The 21,348-nt window shown below is 36.2% G+C and overlaps 1 protein-coding gene across 1 annotated transcript; it reads right to left on the bottom strand.

The window, feature by feature from the left end:
- Positions 1 to 1,694: 1,694 nt before the first annotated feature.
- On the bottom strand, positions 1,695 to 17,483 carry LOC140141776 (homeobox protein Hox-A7-like). Its single transcript, XM_072163644.1, has 2 exons — positions 16,876 to 17,483; positions 1,695 to 4,267 (listed from the first exon to the last, which is right to left on the bottom strand). The coding sequence occupies exons 1-2, from the start codon at positions 17,384 to 17,386 to the stop codon at positions 3,915 to 3,917; spliced, it is 864 nt and encodes a 287-aa protein (XP_072019745.1). The 5' UTR covers positions 17,387 to 17,483; the 3' UTR covers positions 1,695 to 3,914.
- Positions 17,484 to 21,348: the final 3,865 nt, after the last annotated feature.

Below are 21,348 nucleotides of genomic sequence, written 5' to 3'. Positions count from 1 at the left end.
TTATACTTTTTATTAGACGTAAAATAGTTGATGTAACATATCTACGTTATTTAATCTATTGCCATTCTATTTCCAGTAATGTTTAAGTTCTAACGAATATTTGATGACGTAAAATCGATAATATATTTCTACCAGATATTATACGTAACATATTATCGATTTTACGTCATCAAATATTCGTTAGAACTTAAACATTACTGGAAATAGAATGGGACTAGATTAAATAACGTAGATATGTTACATCAAATAGTATATATATACGTCTAAAGCATTAAGCAGTATTCAGACTTTTTATTGTACGTAAAATATTGTATGTAACATATACGTTATTTAATCTATTGCCATTCTATTTCCAGTAATGTTTAAGTTCTAACGAATTAATGTTTGATGACGAAAAATCGATAATATATTTCTGCTAGATATTATATGTAACATATTATCGATTTTTCGTCATCAAACATTCGTTAGAACTTAAAAACATTACTGGAAATAGAATGGCAATAGATTAAATAACGTATATGTTACATACAATATTGTACGTCTAATACTCGGAGACTGTGGAGCGCTATACTCGGAGTCTGCATACTGCCTAAATCGGACCTATAGCAAAACTTTCACTTCAGGCTCCATTGCTTTTAGTTTACTATCCATGCCAAAAACATCTATGTAGATCAATGTAGATTAGACTTATCTCATTGGTTAAAGATAATAGATCAATCACTTTGATCCGGATGCTACTGAGAGCGAGAAAGCCTCGTACTAAGTCCACCCATATCTCATCTTTCAAACCCAAGTCCTTCAGAGCTGATTCCTAACAACGAGTACTTGCCTGGTAATACGAAGGTCCTGTATGTAAACCCCAATCAACATTATTCCTCTCTCAAACACTATTTCTGTCACACATGTGTTGCCTGATGCAGAAAATGTTGTTTATAAATAGAATACAGAGCTAAAAATATGTACATATTTTTTTTAAATATAAAATCTAATTTAAAAACAAAAAACAATTCAGGAAACGACGTTTTTCCTCCAACAAAAAATTCACGCATCTTTTTAAAAAGTTTAACAATACTGGAAAAATCAGATAAACATTTGATTTTTTCCGTTTTACAACATAAATACCCAAATAACGGATACGTGTGGCCCGGACGTGTGGCGACTTTGTTTCCGAATTTTGATCTACTATCATTGTAATTTGTTGGTTTCCATAATTTGTCTAACCTTTCCTTTATCATGCATTTTATAGCTTTGTTTTGTGTGTTTGCTACGAAATGTTTGTAAACAGTGCAAATAATCAGTTTATTCACTTTTAGTTGTTCCCATTAAGGAGGTACTACACCCATTGTATTTTTATGCGGTTTTTTGCATTTTGTGAAGAAATGAGAAAACAAAATTGGACAAAGTGGTATGCAAAATGAAAGGGCAAACCTTCTCGTTCTGTTGATGGCATCGGTATCAATGTAGCTTTTATACTTTTAAAGGTAGAAGCCAAAAAGAGGTACATCAGTCATGTACCTCTTTTGGCTTCTACCTTAAAAGCATGTAAGCTACATTGATATCGATGCCACCAATAGAACGAGAAGATTTGCCCTTCATTTTGCATACCACTTTTGTCCAATTTTTTTTCTCATTTTTTTAAAAAATTCAAAAAAACGCCAAAAAAAATGCAATGGGTGTAGTACCTCTATAGAAACAGGTTGAAAATATTGTCCTTTTCATTCTCTATATTCGCTGCAGAAGTAGTGATGTAACAGGATTAATACCATAGCGATGGGTCCAAACTATAATTGAATGTATTGCCCTGCACTTGACGTACGCTGTAAGCCTGTATCCCATAATTGATTATTAAAAAATAGGCATAAAGACCTGGGTCGTAATTCTATAGAAATTTCACATTATGCCGAGTCCATGTACGTTTCACTCGCACCTGTAGTGTCTTTGAAAAGAGCGGTATTATATTCAATCTACACCAGGCACAAAAAGAAACTCGTCAGTTATATTCATCCTTGCTGTTCAATAACTTGATAATTTTGGATTATTCTGAAATATACATTTTGTTAATTGGACTTTTCTTTCTCATTTGACACCCTGTTCGTGAACATTGAGCAAGTATTGACAAAGATATACTCCTCCAAACTCTCAAACCCCAAAATGAAAAGTTGCAATTTTAACGATTCAATTGTGCCTGTTACACTGTGTGCTTTTTTTATTGGCCCGTGGTGCTTGTGTGCAATACAACGATGCGTTCCCATTGAAAATCGTTGAAAATGCAACTTTTGATTTTGGGGTTTGAGGCTTTGGAGGCGCATACGGTATCTTGGTCAATTCTTGTTCGTTTTTCACGAACAGGGTGTCAAATGAGAAAACAAAGTCCAATTAACAAAATTTATATCTCAGAATAATCCAACATTATCAAGTTATTGAACAGCATGGATGAATATAACTGACGAGTTTCTTTTTGTGCCTGGTGTATATGATTGCCCACATACACATGCAGACATGACATGTGACGAGTGCAGCCAGCTTATATAGTGCGGGGCAATACATTCAAAAATTTTTGTTACCCATCGCCATGGTAATTAATCCTTTTACATCCCTACTTCTACGGCGAATATAGAATGGTCACCGTTATACATAAGAGATGGACTGTCCCTCAAAGCGAATGCAATCACAACAAAATATGTTAATCTCTTAAAATATTCTAGACAATTTTGTACTTATGATGTCTAAATGTTATAATGTCAAATTGTACTTCTCTCCAGATAATAGATTCCACGGTATAATGATGAAAAAATTACCCACAAGATACATTTTCAGTAAACGTATACCATTTTTACGTTACAATTCGCCTTAAACTATTTGGTTACTTAGGCTACCTCAAAATGGTATAGTTAGCACAACCATATCAAAATGTCCAGCTGTTTACATTATGGCAACCAACCGAAACAAATGACCAGTGGCGTACCGAGCGAGTTTTCTAAGGGGAGCAAAATGGCAAACTCGACCTGGACAAATGTAGCATGTGGGTGGAGCTTGGGGAAATGTGCAACATCAATGTTAAATTGGTCCGCAGTTAGGTTAATTTTTTGTCTAAAACCATGAAAACATGGTTGAAGAAGGTGCAAAATTAAACTTTTGGTCAATTTATCCTGGTATTTTGAGCCAGTGAGGCAACTTGTCCATTTCCTCCGTTCAGTAAGCAACTGCCAAGGACAATACGGTCATCAATCTAAATGTAATATTTGATACATTTTAATGAATTTAATGTGAAAAAACTCTTAAAACTATGCTTCTGATCATTTCAAGTGAATCCAATGGTCCGTTTGGAAGAGCCAAGTTTTTCAATATAATATATGCACATTGAAAATTGATGGGTATTTCAGTGCCAATCATTTTGGTACAGTATTATGTAATATGCAACATTCCTATGACATCAAAACATGGATACTGATACAGCTTTTGAGAAATTGACATTTTGTTGAAGCGTATTGGGACATCTCAGTTTCCAGGCATTCCGTAAGCCGGTCCGTAAGCTGAATTTATGCTCAATGATCGCTAACAACGTACTAAGATCTTACTATTGCTTTTGGGCCAGAACGTTTATTGCTGTTTTGCAAAGAGCAATACATTTCATTGGTTAAAACCAGCCATTCGTCGCTAGCGATTGCATGTCATGTAATTTCAGCTTTAGTGCAAAATTCCAAAGTACTTATTGTTCTGGATCTTCCAGGAGGATCATCGCGTGTAAAATTGCACCCACGTTGGCAGTGTCAGTAATCTGATTCTAAATCGAAGTTGGCCAGGCGCATGGTATGGAGCCCTCCATACGCGACACGCAAAGATATCGGAGTTGGTTCTCCTTGGGTCAAATCTCTTTGGGATGCTATATAGTACAAGAGTCTTCAGCTACCAATCTATTTCTCACATTTGATGACATTTGTCTTACAGTCTTCAGCAATAGACGTCGGTTTTGAGTTCAACATAATTGAATTTGTCGTAAGCTCATTTGAGTTCTCTCCATCTCCACTCTCGTCAGGGCCTTCTTGTATTGATGGATCTTTCTTATTTTCTTTCTTGTATTTCATCCTCCTATTTTGGAACCAGATTTTGATTTGACGTTCTGTGAGTTGCAAAAGATGAGACAGTTCTATTCTTCGTCTTCTTGTGAGGTAACGGTTGAAATGGAACTCCTTTTCTAGTTCAAGAGTTTGAAATCGAGTGTAGGTTTGCCGACAACGCTTTCTGCCGATTTCCATGCCCGGATTACCTGTAGAGGAAAGAAAATAAAAGAAAAAAGAATAATTAAAAGATTCGGGAAAGTGAATCAGATGTCCCGATCTGATGAAGGCCTTCAATGAGATGGACGAAATATTTACAGTAAGTAAAAACTTGAAGACCGAATTAAAAAGACTGCATATGACGTCATGTCAACATGGTCAACCAGACCAAAATGCCGTACTATACGCAGGTCAGCAACCAATCACGTCGCGCCTTTGACCTGACGTCAGACGCAAACTAGTCTTTTTAGTTCGGTCTTCAATTATAACTGGATTTGTCAAGCAAAACTTGTTATTTGATTTGAAGAACAAGCTTGATGAATCTATCCAGCGAAGATTTTTTGTTTATTTTTTGTTTGTTTGTATTATTTTGACTATACTCTTGAAAGGTAAAAACAGGCAAATGTGACATAATATTCAATTGGGGACGTATAAACATTGTTTAATATCTGACGTTTCGAAAAGGTGCAACCTTTATGGATAAAAAGTAATATACGGTATATGGAGATACCAACTTTTAATATGCATATGTAAGTTTTGCCGTTTTTGAAACGTCGGATATTGAACTTTGTTGTGTTGTTCCCCCGAGTTTTGTCACACTTGCTCTGTTTTTACCTTTGTTATTGTAATACTGTCGTATCCCTTTGGAGCATCATTTGGTTCCCTGCTGGTCATTTGGTACAGATTGTCTCTTTATAATTACACTTGAAAGGGACTACGCGAAGTGAACAGCTCTTTTCAGAGCCATCAGTAGGCAAGGGGTGGCCTACACGTCTCATTCTTAGGTACTTTGTCCTGAAGAAGGCAAACTTTGATGAAATTTTTCATAATGGGCTAAAAAGTACAAAGAAGGCCTAAAATCTTAAATAACAGGACGGCCAGCATCCCACAGAGGGAGGTGCAGTTAATTTCTGGAATAGCCCAATGGTTTTTTTCATAATTCTGGGTACCAATCAATTAAATACAGGTATTTTTGTTTTAATCACCTTTTTCATTTCCAATTTGATGATGATTCATCAATCAATGATAAGTTGAGTTCAATTTAAAGTAGTCCATACAGGCTGTATCAAAATGTTTGATACCCATCGTTTTTGGTGTTTATTGACAAGCCTGCTTCTTCAATATGCAATATTGGATCCTCTTGAAATGCCCAGGATCATAGTTTTATGACTTTCACAACATTGATCTATAAGTAAAGTATAGCTCCTATGTAGCATTTTGTTGTGGTAGTCCTGTCAATGATAACTGGAAACTGATGGGTGTCAATCATTTTGATACACCCTGTATAACGTCAGATGCCTTTTACCACTCTTTACCCCGTGACATTTTAAAGCGGAATTTTAACGGATGCGTTACAAAAGTGGTTATGTGTATGAGTTGGTGGACAATAGGCCAGATAGGAGATGAGCCCGCTCACGCCAATTGTCTTTAGCAGTGAAAAGTTATTTTCGACTTGTTCGGGAAGTTTTTTTCTACTATAGCTTCCGAAAAAATATATCCGAAGACCGGACAGGGGAGATGTAAACTTCCGCAGACCACTCACGAACTATATACGTAAAAAGGAATTTGATCACTACTTTTATTGCTTGTCGGAACTCGGATTATTGGTATTTGATAATGATCAGTCAAATATTCAATTTCCACATGTTTGATTCTTGACTTTTGTTTTGTATATCTGTGAATATTGGTTATTGATAACATATCGATCTCATGAATATTTATCACCATCAACAATTAACAAGATTAATAACCATGATAACGACACCAAACATGAACGAGGAGACGGTTTCGTTCTCGACAACTTAAGTATCATTGGCCATACGAGTCATAACTACCACAATTTTTCCTATAGGAGAAATTCGCCAATGACAGCGCTCCTTGTAGATTTAATTTCTAAAAGATTAAATCTGATTGGATAAAAATCTCCTATAATTTCTGCTAGGAGAAAATTAATTTCTCCTGGGAGAAAATTAATTTCTCCTAGGACAAATTATTCATTTCTCTTAGGAGAAATTACTAATTTCTCCTACTGGGAAATTACTTCCCGTCCGGTCATTTAGTGTTTAATTTCACCAAGCAGAAATTCAGCCAAAAGGGGCGCTAACATTGGCTGGATTTTCTCCTAGGAAAAATTCATCCATACGGAGCGCTATCATTGGCTGGTATTTCTCCTAGGAGAAATTAAGGAGAAACTTACCAGCCAATGACAGCGCTCCTCCTCGCAAAATTTCTGGTAGTTATGACTCTTACGACCACCTTTGGTAATTTTCTCCTAGGAGAAATTTGATTAACCAACTTAATAACGGGAGCTGTGATTGGCTGTTTATTTGCCTAGGATTAAAAGAGCGCTGTTATTGACTGGGATTTCTCCTAGAAGAAATTGAATTTCTCCTAAGAGAAATTGAATTTCTCCTAAGAGAATTGTGGTAGTTATGACTCGTATGGCCAATGATACTTCAGGGTTAAAAGCCAGTTTAAAAGTGTTGGTGAAAGGTATTCATGGTATAACCGTTATTATTTTCCCTCTCAATCTCTTATTTAGCATATCATGTATAGAATTTTGATAGCATGCCACAAGAAACATGTAATAGTACCCTCCCGTATTCGGTACGGGATAAACAACACTGTTAACATGGGATCACATAGTACTCCAAAGGACCGAATACCCAACATCCCAAGATCCAAAGGACCGAATAGCCAGCAATCAGCATCCCACGATATTATCATAATTATGGAATCCCACCAGTAAGAAGAACCCAGATCTGCATCTGTTACGTATGGTATACAGTGGCGTAGATTTCATTTCTTGTATAGTGAATCTAGCACCTTTTGGCGACAGAATAAGTTTTTGGTTTTGAAATTTTTTATTTTACTGTAATGAAGCTAAACTGATGAAATATGGTGCAAAAGTGGAATGAAGCACGCAAAGATCCGCACTTGAGGTTAATTTGGTTAGAAACTAACATACAAGCGTTAAGCGTCAACATTGGAGGGAGGGGGGTGATTGTATGGACCACCACCCCTGGCAATTGGTGATTTATCCCTCCCCCCCCCCCATCCCCCGAGGATCTACGCCTATGATGGTATAGACTATATGGTATGATAGGCCTCCTTCCCTTCTGCTGAAACATGATCGACTCAAATGTTACTTTCAATATTTCTTTCACAATTCAGATTGGCAAAATCTCATTTGAATTGAACAAATTCTCGTGATTATTGCAAAGTCTGAAACAGCTAGTTTAATGTTTCTATGTCTTAATTGTAGAAATTGAGAGCAGCGCAATGTATTAGTTTTGCTTTTAAGATAAACTTTGAAATATTGTAGGTCATTATGGGTGAGAATTGTATGACAAGTGTTCTATTTTTACTCTCTATTTAATCTAGATTACATAAATATCAAAAATTAATACCAACATTGTCAACTCTCTTCACGCGGGTGTCTACTGGACTGCATACGATATAGTTTTGTCCAGAGCACTTTAATTTGTTTTAAATAGAAATCTAAAGTTAAATAAATTGTAATACGGGTCTCTCCTCCCCTTGACACAGGAATTAAGTACGAATACGTCCAAACTCTCTCTAGTTTATAATGAAAAGGGTCGCGTTACAATTAAAACTAGACTTAGCTGTGGTCTAAGACCACGAACACAGCCGTGTTGTTACCCCTTAATGACATTTGACCACAAAATATATGAAAACCCCATAGACATTGGCTAATGTCAATGTATGTGTGTACGTGGCATCACTTTGCCATGATGTTATTTGTGGCAGAAGGGGCATTTTGAAAGTTTTTGTCTCAAACCGGAAATGACCCCTTAATGACCTATGACCCCAAATAAAAAAACACCATATATACATTGGGAAAACACAATTCATGTGTGAACATACCATCACTCTCCTATGTTTTTCTTAGCTAATAAAATTTTTTGAAAATATTTCAATTTATACCGGAAGTGACCCCTTAATGACCTTTGACCCCAAATCTGTGTACACCACATTGACACTGGGTAATAACAATGCATGTGTGCAAGTGGTGTCACTGTCCTACGTAATTTGTGGGAGAAGATGCATTAAAGGTATTTCGTTTTATACCGGAAATGACCCCTTAATGACCTTTGACCCCAAATAAAAAAAATACCACATATACATTGGATAACTGCAACTCATATGTGAACATACCATTATTGTCCTATGTTTTCCTTAGATAATAAAACATTTTGAAGGTATTCCGTTTTATACCGGAAGTGACCCCTTAATGACCTTTGACCCCAAATCTGTGTACACCTTATAGACACTTGGTAATTACAATGTATGTGTGCAAGTGGCGTCACTGTTCTACGTAATTTGTAGGAGAAGATGCATTTTGAGTCGAAATCACGTTTTTGACCCCTATGACCCCTGTGTGACCTTTGACCCCACAAGTTTCATGTGACATGTAGGGGCACGGTCAATGATCATTGTGACCAAGTTAGGTCAAAATCTATGTAAGCATGTGAGTGCTAGAGCAAATGTAATGGTTGACAGAAAGAAGAAAGAAGAAAGAAGAAAGACTAGACTTAGCTGTGGTCTAAGACCACGAACACAGCCGTGTTGTGACCCCTTACTGACCTTTGACCCCAAAATATATGAAAACCCCATAGGCATTGGCTAATGTCAATGTATGCGTGCACGTGGCATTACTTTGCCATGTTATTTGTGGCAGAAGGGACATTTTGAATGTTTTTCGTCTCAGACCGGAAGAAACCCTTTAATGAACTTTGACCCCAAATCTGTGTATACCCCATAGACACTGGGTAATAACAATGCATGTGTGTAAGTGGCATCACTGTCCCGCGTAATTTGTGGGAGAAGATGCATTTTAAAGGTATTTCGTTTTATACCGGAAATGACCCATTAATGACCTTTGACCCCAAATAAAAAATACCATATATACATTGGTTAAACACAATTCATGTGTGAACATACCATCACTGTCCTATGTTTTTCTTCGCTGATAAAAGTTTTTGAAGATATTTCGATTTATACCGGAAGTGGCCCCTTAATGACCTTTGACCCCAAATCTGTGTACACCACATTGACACTGGGTAATAACAATGCATGTGTGCAAGTGGTGTCACTGTCCTACGTAATTTGTGGGAGAAGATGCATTTTAATGGTATTTCGTTTTATTCCGGAAGTGACCCCTTAATGACCTTTGACCCCAAACAAAAAAATACAACATATACATTGGGTAACTGCAACTCATATGTGAACATACCGTTACTGTCCTATGTTTTTCTTAGCTAATAAAATAATTTGAACGTATTTCGTTTTATACCGGAAGTAACCCTTTAATGACCTTTGACCCCAAATCTGTGTACACCATATAGACACTGGATAATAACAATGGATGTGTGCAAGTGGCGTCACTGTCCTACGTAATTTGTAGGAGAAGATGCATTTTGAGTTGAAATCACGTGTTTGACCCCTATGACCCCTGCGTGACCTTTGACCCCACAAGTTTCATGTGACATGTAGGGGCACGGTCAATGATCATTGTGACCAAGTTAGGTTAAAATCGATGTAAGCATGTGAGTGCTAGAGCAAATGTAATGGTTGACAGAAAGAAGAAAGAAAGAAGAAGAAGAACCTGTAAGAAAAAAGACACAGCCGTGACTAACGTCACGGCTGTGTAAAGAAAGAAAGAAGAACCTGTAAGAAAAAAGACACAGCGGTGACTAACGTCACGGCTGTGTAACTAATTAAAATTAGTTTTAATCATTGTTAACTGTAACATTGTCTTTTCATGATAATTTTTTACATTACATAATATTTTTGGCCGGACGCCATATACAATCAGACAATCTGAACGCTAAACCCTTAAATATAAATTTCGACAAAAATTATTTTATTCTTATATTATTCTGCTAGTCCCAACCCCAATCCTAAACCTAACCCCAAACCTATAACAGTTATCCTGAAGCACTAGTATAGTGACCCTTCTGGCCTATCGAGTAAAACCGCAGCTATGGTGTTTACTGCACACTGCGCATCTACTGGGGAGGGCGGAAGGATCACTATACTATGATATCAGGGTATATGTTATAGGTTTGGGGTTAGGATAAGGATTAGGGTTGGGACTAGCAGAATAATTTAAGATTACACGAATTTTTTTGTTTGGAGTAATTAGGAAAAGTAATACATTCTTGACGTGAGGTTATGAGTGTCAAGAAGAAGGGTCGCATTCCCAAAATAGTTGAGAACACCTGTTCCAAAAAGGTTGGGAACACCTGTTCTAAAATGGTTGGGAACGTCTGTTCCGAAAGTCTTCGTGAAACGATCTGAGGAACACCTACCTAATTCACTGTATAAAATGCCCGGATAACACTTTTTTAACACTTCAACGCGTTTATTTCCATACTTAACGCGTAAAAGTATAAGAGGCGTTGCTTACGATTACGATTAACACCTCAACACGTTAATTTCCGTACGTATTTTACACGTAAAAGTGTATTAGGAAGCATTGCTTATACGATTAACGACGGGTATTTTTTACAACATTTATTTTAACACGCAAATTTGTTTATATTGCTTATATAAGCATGTTAAAGTGTTATGAATTGTTATTAAAAAATACCCTTGTAAACGCCATGTAGTGTTAAAAAGTGTTATGGAATTTTTACAGTGTAGTAATGAGATGTTCCTGAACATATGAAACACTCAGCAAAATCAACATTGCCCAATCTTCAAAATTGGCGAGTGGTGTGAACCGTGGAAAAAAGTAAGTATGGTAAGACAATGTTTCTATAAAAAAAATACAATTCTCAACTAGAAACTTGAATTGAAAGAACAGAAATGTTAGATTTTGCTTTTGAAAGGAAGCGCAATACTTGATTTTGTTAATTATTAAATAGAATAACTTCCCCAAATTGGGTTTCTTGACCTTCCTCGTCTATGTCGTCATGCTCATGCAATACTATTATCTCTAAAATTAACATTGTCAGTTTTGTATCGATTCTTAGCACTTTCTACGATTTAGGTCGACACAGTATACAATTTATATCACAGACAAAATAGGGAATAATTATTTATGTCAGATATAAAATATAAAAAACCTCTGAAAGAATACTGGTATTCTTTAGGGTTATGTTTGCATTAGTTCAATGGTAGGGGGGATGGGGTTGGATAAAATTTCTTGAAATATAGTGAAACCGGCACCTTTTGGCGAAGTTTAAGGTACAAATGCGCGCGAAGCGCACGAAAAATTTGTCATTTTGAAGCTAAACTGATGAAATATTGTGCAAAAGTGGAATAAATTCGCGCGTAGCGCGAAAAAAAAGGGCTTTGGGGGCTAAAATGGGGGGGGGGGATGATTGTATGGACCACCCCCCCTGGCAAAATATTGGGGGGATTTATCCCCCCCCCCTCCCCCGGGATCTACGCCTATGGGTATAATAAGTAGGGCCGGATTAACCTTTTGATGGCCCCCTACATGATTTCCCACTGCATGGTTCTTCGGATCAAGTGTTTACACCCACCCAACCACTTCAATACGAATTGTTCAAATGATGGACGTCTTTTCCTCCCAGCTACATACACTTTAAGGGGTACTACACCCCTGTGGTAAATTTGTGACTATTTTTGCACTTTTCTCAAAAATAATAACACACTGGTAACAAAAGTTATGTATATTATTGGGGCAAGAAATTCAATTACTACACTGAAATTTCAGTGACCCAAGACAAGCGGTTCAGTATATATGATAGGAAAAGAGGTACATCCTAGCGGTACCTTATTTTTTATCATAAATAACGAACCGCTTGTCTTGGGTCACTGAAATTCCAGTGTAGTAATTGGATTCCTTGCCCCTATAATATACATAACTTTTGTTTCCAGTGTGTTATTAGTTTTTGAGAAAAATGCAAAAATAGACACAAATTTATCAAGGGGTGTAGTACCGCCTTAAGTATACCCGGTACATTTCATTAGATTTATAAAGTTAACTTCGAGGAAAGTTAAATATCAAAATATAAAAAATCTTTATCAAATTTTAATTAAAAATGATATCAGAAGGACATTCCTCGTATTCAGAATGCAATTTGGTGTGTCCCACAAAAGCAATGTGCAAACGTTGCTATCCGATCCCTTAAAACGTTTACAAGAAATTTACACTTTTTCTGTAAAACGCGTGTTTGCTGGGAACTCTGTGCAATACAGAAGTGCCAAATGTGGAAAAATATATTGTAAACTACCATCACCATGCTCACCCTCTGAAAATCGAAAAGTATCGCGAAATTTCTAGTGTAAGATTTTCGATTTTCACAGGCTTCAACTTGCCCCATGAGCTTTTTTGGGGGTCAACGTTTTTTGCTTTTAAAGATATTTCCCAACTTTCTAAAGCACATCATATATAGGGCTATATATCATGGTTTTGTCAGAATTTTGGTTTTGATTGCACCATTTTTCAATTCCGACTACCAATTTTGTCAAAATCAACTCGCAAATGTACCCATGGATGATTTTCAAAGCCACATGCATGCTGGTTATATAAAAAAAATGAAGTATTGAGTTGGACATTTTGGCAGTCGCAAGTGAAAAAAGGGAAAAATTAAAACGGATATTCTGACAAAACTATAACATAAAGACCCACACGATGTGTCTTATAGAGGTGGGAAAATCTTTCTTTAGCGAACTATATTAGTTTGAAACGCTAAAAAGTTAATTCCAGAAAAACTCACGGGCGAAGTTGAGGCCTATAAAAATCAAAAATCTTACACTAAAAGACACAATTTCATACCTAATTTTAACACCAGGATTTTATTTATAAAAAAGGTATATCCAAGCACCATGTTTTTATCCGACATTACTGAAAAAATAAAATTATTGTTTTTTTTTTATTTGCCGAGAAAATTCATTTCAAAGCAAAAAGGTGACAATGTTCCTAACAGCTCCCTATTTCACTCCTGGGTTGAGAGAGGCTAGTGAAGAAAAGCGCAATGGCCAAGTGCACCACACGATGGCACCGCCGGGGTTCGAACTCGCAACCCTCCGATTGCGAGGTAGAGCCCTTACCACTGCGCCACCGTGCCTTCCCCTCAGAAGGACCATGCAACCTGGTTACACGCGCCTTGTCAAAAGACTCACTTTCAATAAAATACCATCGTAATCCACCCACCATCCCAATGCTATACATGCATGGGCTTGTATAAGCCAAAATAACATGCACTAATTCAATGATCGTCAAGCCTAATACCCCCTTAATGGCTAATTAAGAGGCAATTTAACTGCAATAAAGATCAGTATTAGATATCAATAGACCTGAGGATTTCTTCCTGAATAACAGCATCTGATGATGTACCATGATTGTAATATTAAATACCATGATAGGTGTCCACTTCATCCGCGGATTTCACGGCACAAAAAGGGTATGGTGATGGTTTATGCCTTAATATGCCTTTTATGTAAAAGTTTACAGGCTAGAGTGCCCATGTCTCTTTCGAAACGTTAGGCCAGACTCTTCAATTAGTGTTTCTGGATTAATGTTATTTCTCCAGAAAATTAATTTCAATTCCAATCCAATTCAATTCTTCATTGCTCACAATTATTTCAAATCCAATCCAAACCAATTCATGCCCAATGCAAATCATTTTTTAAAATTCCAATTCAATTCCAATGCATTGAAATGAAAATACCCAAAATTCATTTCAATTCAAATTCAAATTCAAATTTTAATGCATTGAATCAGCATTACTCAAAATGATTTCAATTCCAATTCAACTCAATTCTTCATTGATCACGGTTATTTCAATTTGCAATCCAATCCAATTCATGTCCAAGGCAAATAATATATTTCAATTCAATTAGAATGCATTGAAATGAAAATCACCCAATATTCATATCAATTCAATTCAAATTTCAATTAACATTATGCATCAGGGGGTTCCATACACTTCCCATACCTCCCCAGTGAACAACATTGCATCACAAGGGTTCGAACCATTAGCATCACGATCAGGAGGGTTATGAGATTTTTTGATGGGGTAAAGGGAGGAATGAGGCTGTCAATATGGTCAAGCAGCCCCAATGCATTCTGATATGTGTGAAGGAAGGTGATTCTGGTTGGCTGTGTGCTTCTCCTTGGAGAAATTGTGGTTATAGTTATGACTCGTATGGCCAATGATAGTGTGTAGCCACCACCGAGTATACCACTGACAGTGCAAACGAAACATTCCAAGCCAGGGTGGTGTGTTCCATCCCATGAAGTATAACAGAAGGCACCAAGGCAATTGCCTTCGGTGCCCTATGGTACTGCCTTGGTGCTCTTAACATCAGTCTGTTTTCAGGCCATTGAAAAATATGTAATTCATTGCCCAGGTACACAATTGCTTTTCGTGTGCTGATGCGTTCATAGAAAGTGGTATGAAAAAACAAGTTTGTTTTATGGATTCTGAATGATTTTGATAATCTGACGATGTTTCATGATGTAGGATTAAGGCTATAGCAACTAAAGTCTGCACAAAAAGAAACTCAGCTGTTATAAACACGCCTATAGCTTCAGAACTAATAGGCGTTTTCACATTATTTTAACCTAAAAAGAAGGATGGTTTATTTACGCGCATTTTGATACCCAATTTGTCCAACTTTGTTCAATATTAACAATACAGCAGTGTTTTGGAAGAAAAAGAGCCGAATTTTAAAGTTGCAGCTATTTGTATTGATTTTGAAGTAAGCGTGAAGATAATGGAGGGCTTTACGTGCCACCGTTCTGGCATAATAACCATTGATCGCTGTAAACTGCAACTTTTAAATTCGGGTATTTTTCTTTAAAAACACTACTGTGTTGTTAATATTGAACAACATTTGACAAATGTGGTATCAAAATACGTGTAAATAATTCATCCTTCCTCTATGTTGAAATATTGTGAAAACAATTATTAGTTCTGAAGCTATAGTCGTCTTTATAACAGCTGAGTTTCTTTTTGTGCAGACTTTATTTTAAACTGTTGCGATTTGGTAGTTCAGAGCATCTTGCTAATAGTGGTGGACTTTGGCAAAATTGCATTGATCATTTCATAGCGAGTGTGTAGAAGAATTCAAATATTACAGGTATACTTTTGTAGGTCCTTTGGTTCTTGAGTTATGTTGTAAAGAGGGCTGAAACAACACTTTTGTAAAACGTACATAACTCATTAACAACAATAAATCAAGCAAGTTTTAAAAGTATACGATTTGTAGAATAAACTTTTGCAAAACATCATAGTGTTATTTTTCGATAATATATTGATTTAGATAATGAAAATCGATTTTGTTTATTAATAACTGTTACAATTAGGCATTTCATATGATTGTGTAACTTTATAACGCATTTTGATTTTGTTTTTGCCATTCAACATCTTATTCACAACAATATCCATTAGTATTATACAAAACTACTCAATATTGAGTCAAACTTGAACAGAGTAACAAAATGAGTCAATAGAACTCAATATTAAATCGTACTCAATTGAGTTTCATTGACTCATTTTGTTGCTCTCTTCAGGTTTCACTCAACATTGCGTAATTTTTACTATATTTTTTATTTAGTTTTATTTAAAGTGAACCATAAGTACAAAGTGGAGGTTAAAAAATAGATCCTGAATAACAATGTATAGTTAACAGAGTGAATGTGGAACTTCGTATTGGGCAAAATGAGCAGCATATTGCCAAGCAAATACCACTGCATGCCATCACAGTATACCGTATCTATGCCGCAAACCAAGCTAGGAGAAGCCTGCGTACCGAGAGGAGCCTGGTTGCTTATGAATATCACGTTCGGGATTTACGGGAATTGATTATTACATAAACTTAAAAATATCATATTATGAAAAAGTTTTTCCAATCTATTTTTCTCATTTTCTAAGACAACAACAAATTTCTCAATGTAATTCAATTTCATCCTAAAACATTTTAAAAAAACGGTGTTTAGCGACTGCTGCCCGATTTTGAATGAAGTTTGGTCTGAGACATGAATTTTGGTATTCTTGTCTCAGGTTTGATAAAAGTTCTTTACCTGAAAAATCTGTTACTTGGGTTCAGCGATGTGAGTTTTCCTTCGTATCTCAAACATTACCCGTTTCAAGCATTTTTAAAACTCAGTGTCTGAGTTATTATAAATAAAATACAGGAACTACTATAGAAATATCAAAATAAATATTGCCATGTTTCAAACAATTATTGCGTTTACAACTTTGTGTCCGAGTTGCAAAAACAAGTTTTAATAGATTAACACTATTTAAAACGTTAAACCGTTAATGTGAAAAACACTTTTCACACTTTCACAAACACATTAACACTAATGATTAAATGATGATGTTCATTTTAAACGCTTTAACACGTTAACAACACTCTCCAAAAACAAGTGTTAATAGATTAACATTATTTGAGTAACAATTTTTAAACACATGTTCAAATATTAACATTTGTATTTATATTCTAACACACAAGTGTTAATATTTTAACATAAATGTTAACACATTAACGGTTTAACATGTTTAAAAATGTTACTCAAATAGTGTTAATCTATAATTAACCCTTGTTTTTGCAGGGCAGGAACTGAAATACAAAATATTAAATATCTTACCCGGCATACTGAGCCATGGATAGTTATGATGCGGGTTCTGTGAGGCTTCCATCGTTGAGTAGTTATTATTGAGTACATCAGCTCCGGTCATGCTTCCGAATCCCGGATGCGTCTCCCCCAAATCGCCGGCTCCGCTATTCGGCCAATAATACGCCGCGGCGACTGCGTTCGCCGTAGATGCCACGTTATGGCTACTTCCATTCTGCCCGGTAATATGACCGGTTGCATAGCCACTCGGACTGCATGAAGAACCCGGCGGATGATCATAGCTTACAGGTGCCGGGAAACCGGAGGCTGACGGGGCAAAGCCGCTACCCGGTGACGCCTGTTGATGATGAGACGGAGCGCTCATCGCACCTCCTCCGCTAAAGTTCGCTGATGAATGCGGTGCGTAAGTTCCCTTGCCTACTTTAGCACACGATGGTAAATCGTAAGAAGCCGAATAAAAATCAGCACCACTTTGATATTTAGTGAATAGTGGGTTTACAAAGTGTGGACTCGAAGTCATCATAATATTATAGTATTAAGAGACCACAATATAAAAGAAAAAAACAAATAATACCCTCTATAGCGGATCAGTATATAGAGACTGAATTTTGATACAACAGCATCAGTTTAAATACCAATTCAGTTTGGGCATTTTTACTTGAAAAACAAAAATAGATAATAGTGTGAGCGATGGTATAAGTCAGTTATTTTACGCATGATTTGGCACGTTAACCATACCTAACTAGACAGAACTGTGAGTGGACTCGCAAAAATCAGCCAATAGGGACTCCGTAAACCGAGATATACATGTTTAACGACTCGTGACAATGGTAATTAAGTTGTTTCGAACTTAGCTCCCTTGACGATGATGATGATCAAAACTGCAGTCATAGACATGATAAAGTAGGAAGTTGAAGGAATACTCAAGGAAGTAGTACTGAACCCAGCTAACATGCCCGAAATATATTTATTTAAAGTAAAAAAAGTACAACACTCTGAACATATTGAAACAAATGTGTATTTTATTTTTAAAACCAGAAACAGAACTACTTCCTATTAAATTTCCGTGACAACTTATATTGGCTATAATGGTTCTAGGAAGAAAAAACGTCAGAAAATAAGGAAGGAAGACTGAAATAAAGGAAGGAATAAAGAATACAAAAAAGGAAAAAAAGGAAAAGAGAAAGAGGCAGAAAGAAAGAGAGAAAGAAAAGCCCGTCCTTAGCCTCTATCCTGTCTACTCACTCTACTTTACCAATATTGCTCTAAAGTTTCGTTTTGATGTTATTGTATCTTAATCATATAAGGCCGACCTACTGAAAAAGATGATAATACAGGGTGTCCCTGAACGAACTGTATCGTCGGAAACTGCTTTTTTTTGTTGGTATTTTAACGCATAAACCAAACATAACTATAAATAAATGATGTGGTTGAGGAATATATCAGCTATCACATACTTTTTGAATTTTGACGATTGACCTCTCCGTTTTTGAAATAAAAGAATTGTACGAAACTACCTAATTTTCAGCCCGTTCCACAGATTCAAAATTATATCTATCAATGACAATAGACGCCTCATGCGCTGATGATGCGCAGTGATTTACTCCGAATACAGATCATCGATCGATATTTGAAACCGTGAAAAGGTCTGAATATGAGGGAGTTTCGTAAAATTCTTGTATTTTACGAACGGTGTGGTCAATTGTCAAAATTAAAAACAAAAATAGCTAATTTATTCCTCAAACACACCAGTTATTTAGTTATGTTTATGGTTGTGGAGTTAAAATAACCAAACAATTAAGTTTACGACGATACAGTTCTTTCTGGGACACCCTGTATTAATAAAAGCGAATTCGTTCAATTTTCACACACCTACAACAAAAACACACACGCCACATTGCGACCACAACCTCCCACACACCCAAATCAGTGCAGCGTTTTTTTTGGTATACAGCAACATTAGAACATAACGAGGCTCCAATATTTGGTAAGATAACTCTAGATTGAATGGGCTATTCCAGAAATTAAAGGCACCTCCTAAAGAAAACATGGGATTCCCAAAAATTTTCACATACAGGTCTGGTCGTGACTTTTTGGAACTCAGACTTGATCACAGTCTTGTAGATTCCTGGAATTTTATACAAGCAAAGATCTTCAAGACACCACAGATGACGTCGGGGTGTGGGAGGGTGGACGGTCCCGGTGCTGCGTGCAAAACCACATACCTTTGCAAAATATGATATTTTGCATATGCAAACTTACATACTTTCCAAAAGCATGTAGTTTTGCATATGAAATTTTGTCAGTGTAAACACTGGTGCTTATGTACATTATGGTCCAAAACTGGTCTCATAAGTATGTTTACTTTCTTTACAGGTGGCGCAAGATGGACAGTAGGCGCATAACTTTTTCATGATAAGATCCTCCACTTTCTTGAGTTTCTTCACTGTGCATCCGTAAGTGATGGACTAGTCTCGATCCCAGCCGGTTTGTGCTCCTGTTTGGTGACGGAGGAACACAAACCGGCTGGGACCGAGACAAGTGATGGACGTCCACTTCTTGGCTCATCTGGAGGGACATGTGGCCTTTGACCGCTTACATCAAAAAGCAAGTAAATACCTTCCGAAATATAAGTGACAAATTGGTCGTCGTTTTTTGCAGTGGTAATTAACATGATTAAACCTCGTTTTTGTACCAACTTCATACGTTTTCTCTCCATGTCAAAAATCAGATTACAAACATTTTAATTTGAATGTACGTAGCTATAATAGGCCCCATATCGCCATTTTTGTGTCAGTTCCTGAGAACTGACATCTTCTAATACAGGTTTGACGATCATCACAGCAAACACAAAACGTTTTCGACATCATTCGCAAAAGGTTATAAAAGGTTGTCAGAAAACGTTTAAATGTCGGGTTATATAAAGGGTATATTAAGAGTATAAAACGTTTTCATAACCTTAAAAACATGTTTTGATAATCTACTGCATGCTCAGCAAACAAAAATGTTTTACAGAAAACATTTAAATGTCGGGTTATATAAAGGGTATAAAAACGTTTTAATAACATTCTAAAAACATTCTTGAAAACTTGATACAAAACATTCTAAACAGAATGTTATTTTGGGGGTTGATAAAATATTTTGCGAAAATGTTTGCCCAAAATATTTTCAATAACGTTTTAAAAACGTTTTCATGACCTTTATATAACCCGACATTTAAATGTTATTAAAAGGTGTTGAAAAGAACATTTTAAGAACATTTCTGTGTTTGCTGGGTTCAAACATTTTAACATAATGTTATTTAAGTATTGACACAATATTTGGTAAACAATGTTTGCAAAAATAGTTTACAATAACATTTTTTGAAAACATTTAAAAATATTGTTGTAGTGTGTTTTCATTCAAAACGTTTTAAAACGTTATCATGACCTTTATATAACCCGACATTTTAATGTTATTAAAACGTTTTTACCTAAACCAAAAGCCAAAATATAACTTATTTAAAACGTTTTAAAACGTTTTTGTGTTTGCTGGGATGTGACAAATCGAATCTGTGACGTCAATATTGATATCGATATCAATTTAAGGCTGTTCCAGTTAAATTACATACCCATTGGCATTGGCTGTTCCATTTAATTTACATACTCCCTCCGGAATAGCTTTCCCCTAATCAAATTGCATATTGTCAATCTATCAAATTGCATAGCTTCACTGTGAATAAGAGAGAATTATTGACCTTGAAATGCACTCCGTTCTTTATATCAGGTGGCATGAAATTGTTTGTTGTGATCCCATGCAGCTAGTGCAAGTGTGAAAAAATCAAAATTGTTTATAAATTGCTTAAAAGTGAAGGATAAGTCATTCAAATTGTCATTTGTATTTTTGAAATGACCAATTTGGCAAAAAACAAAGAAAACAGCATTACTGACGAAGTTGAAGCCCCATTCAAATACATGTATCTAATTTAGATACTGTCAGTATCTAAATTACAGATTCGTGTAAAATGTCTTATTTTGTCTTAAATACACCACTTTCGGCTGAACCACTCGCAGGCTATGTTAGCACATCGATGACAATGACAAAGGTACCAAAACCTGAATTTTGATAATTTTTACGCTCGTCCGGATGAGCAAATCACTGAATGGGCCGTTAAGTGTCTTTTCTTGCGAATGGCACTTCTGCTTTCTATTTTTGCGAAGGCTTAATTTATGTCTCCTTGTTGATAGCAACCAAGTTGTCTTGAATTTTGAGTAACATGTTCAATCTAGAACTTTCCCTCCATTGCTCTAGTGTTTCACAACCAAGTTCAGCTGTAGTTCCTCGTGCAGAAACGAGCTGCTTTTCTCTGAACGCCTTCCAATTTCTTGGTTTGTCCCACTTTGTAGGGATCCCATGCACAGCTTGCATATATATTCAAGCTTAGGACGAACTAAGGTGACGCAAGCAGTTGTCTTTACCTGTTTGGGCAGAACCAAAGATTTCTTC

Source organism: Amphiura filiformis, chromosome 20, assembly GCF_039555335.1.
Source record: "Amphiura filiformis chromosome 20, Afil_fr2py, whole genome shotgun sequence".
Classification (NCBI taxonomy): domain Eukaryota; kingdom Metazoa; phylum Echinodermata; class Ophiuroidea; order Amphilepidida; family Amphiuridae; genus Amphiura; species Amphiura filiformis.
The sequence above is the reverse complement of the archived record's forward strand: the minus strand, read 5'-3'. Positions and strand labels throughout refer to the sequence as shown.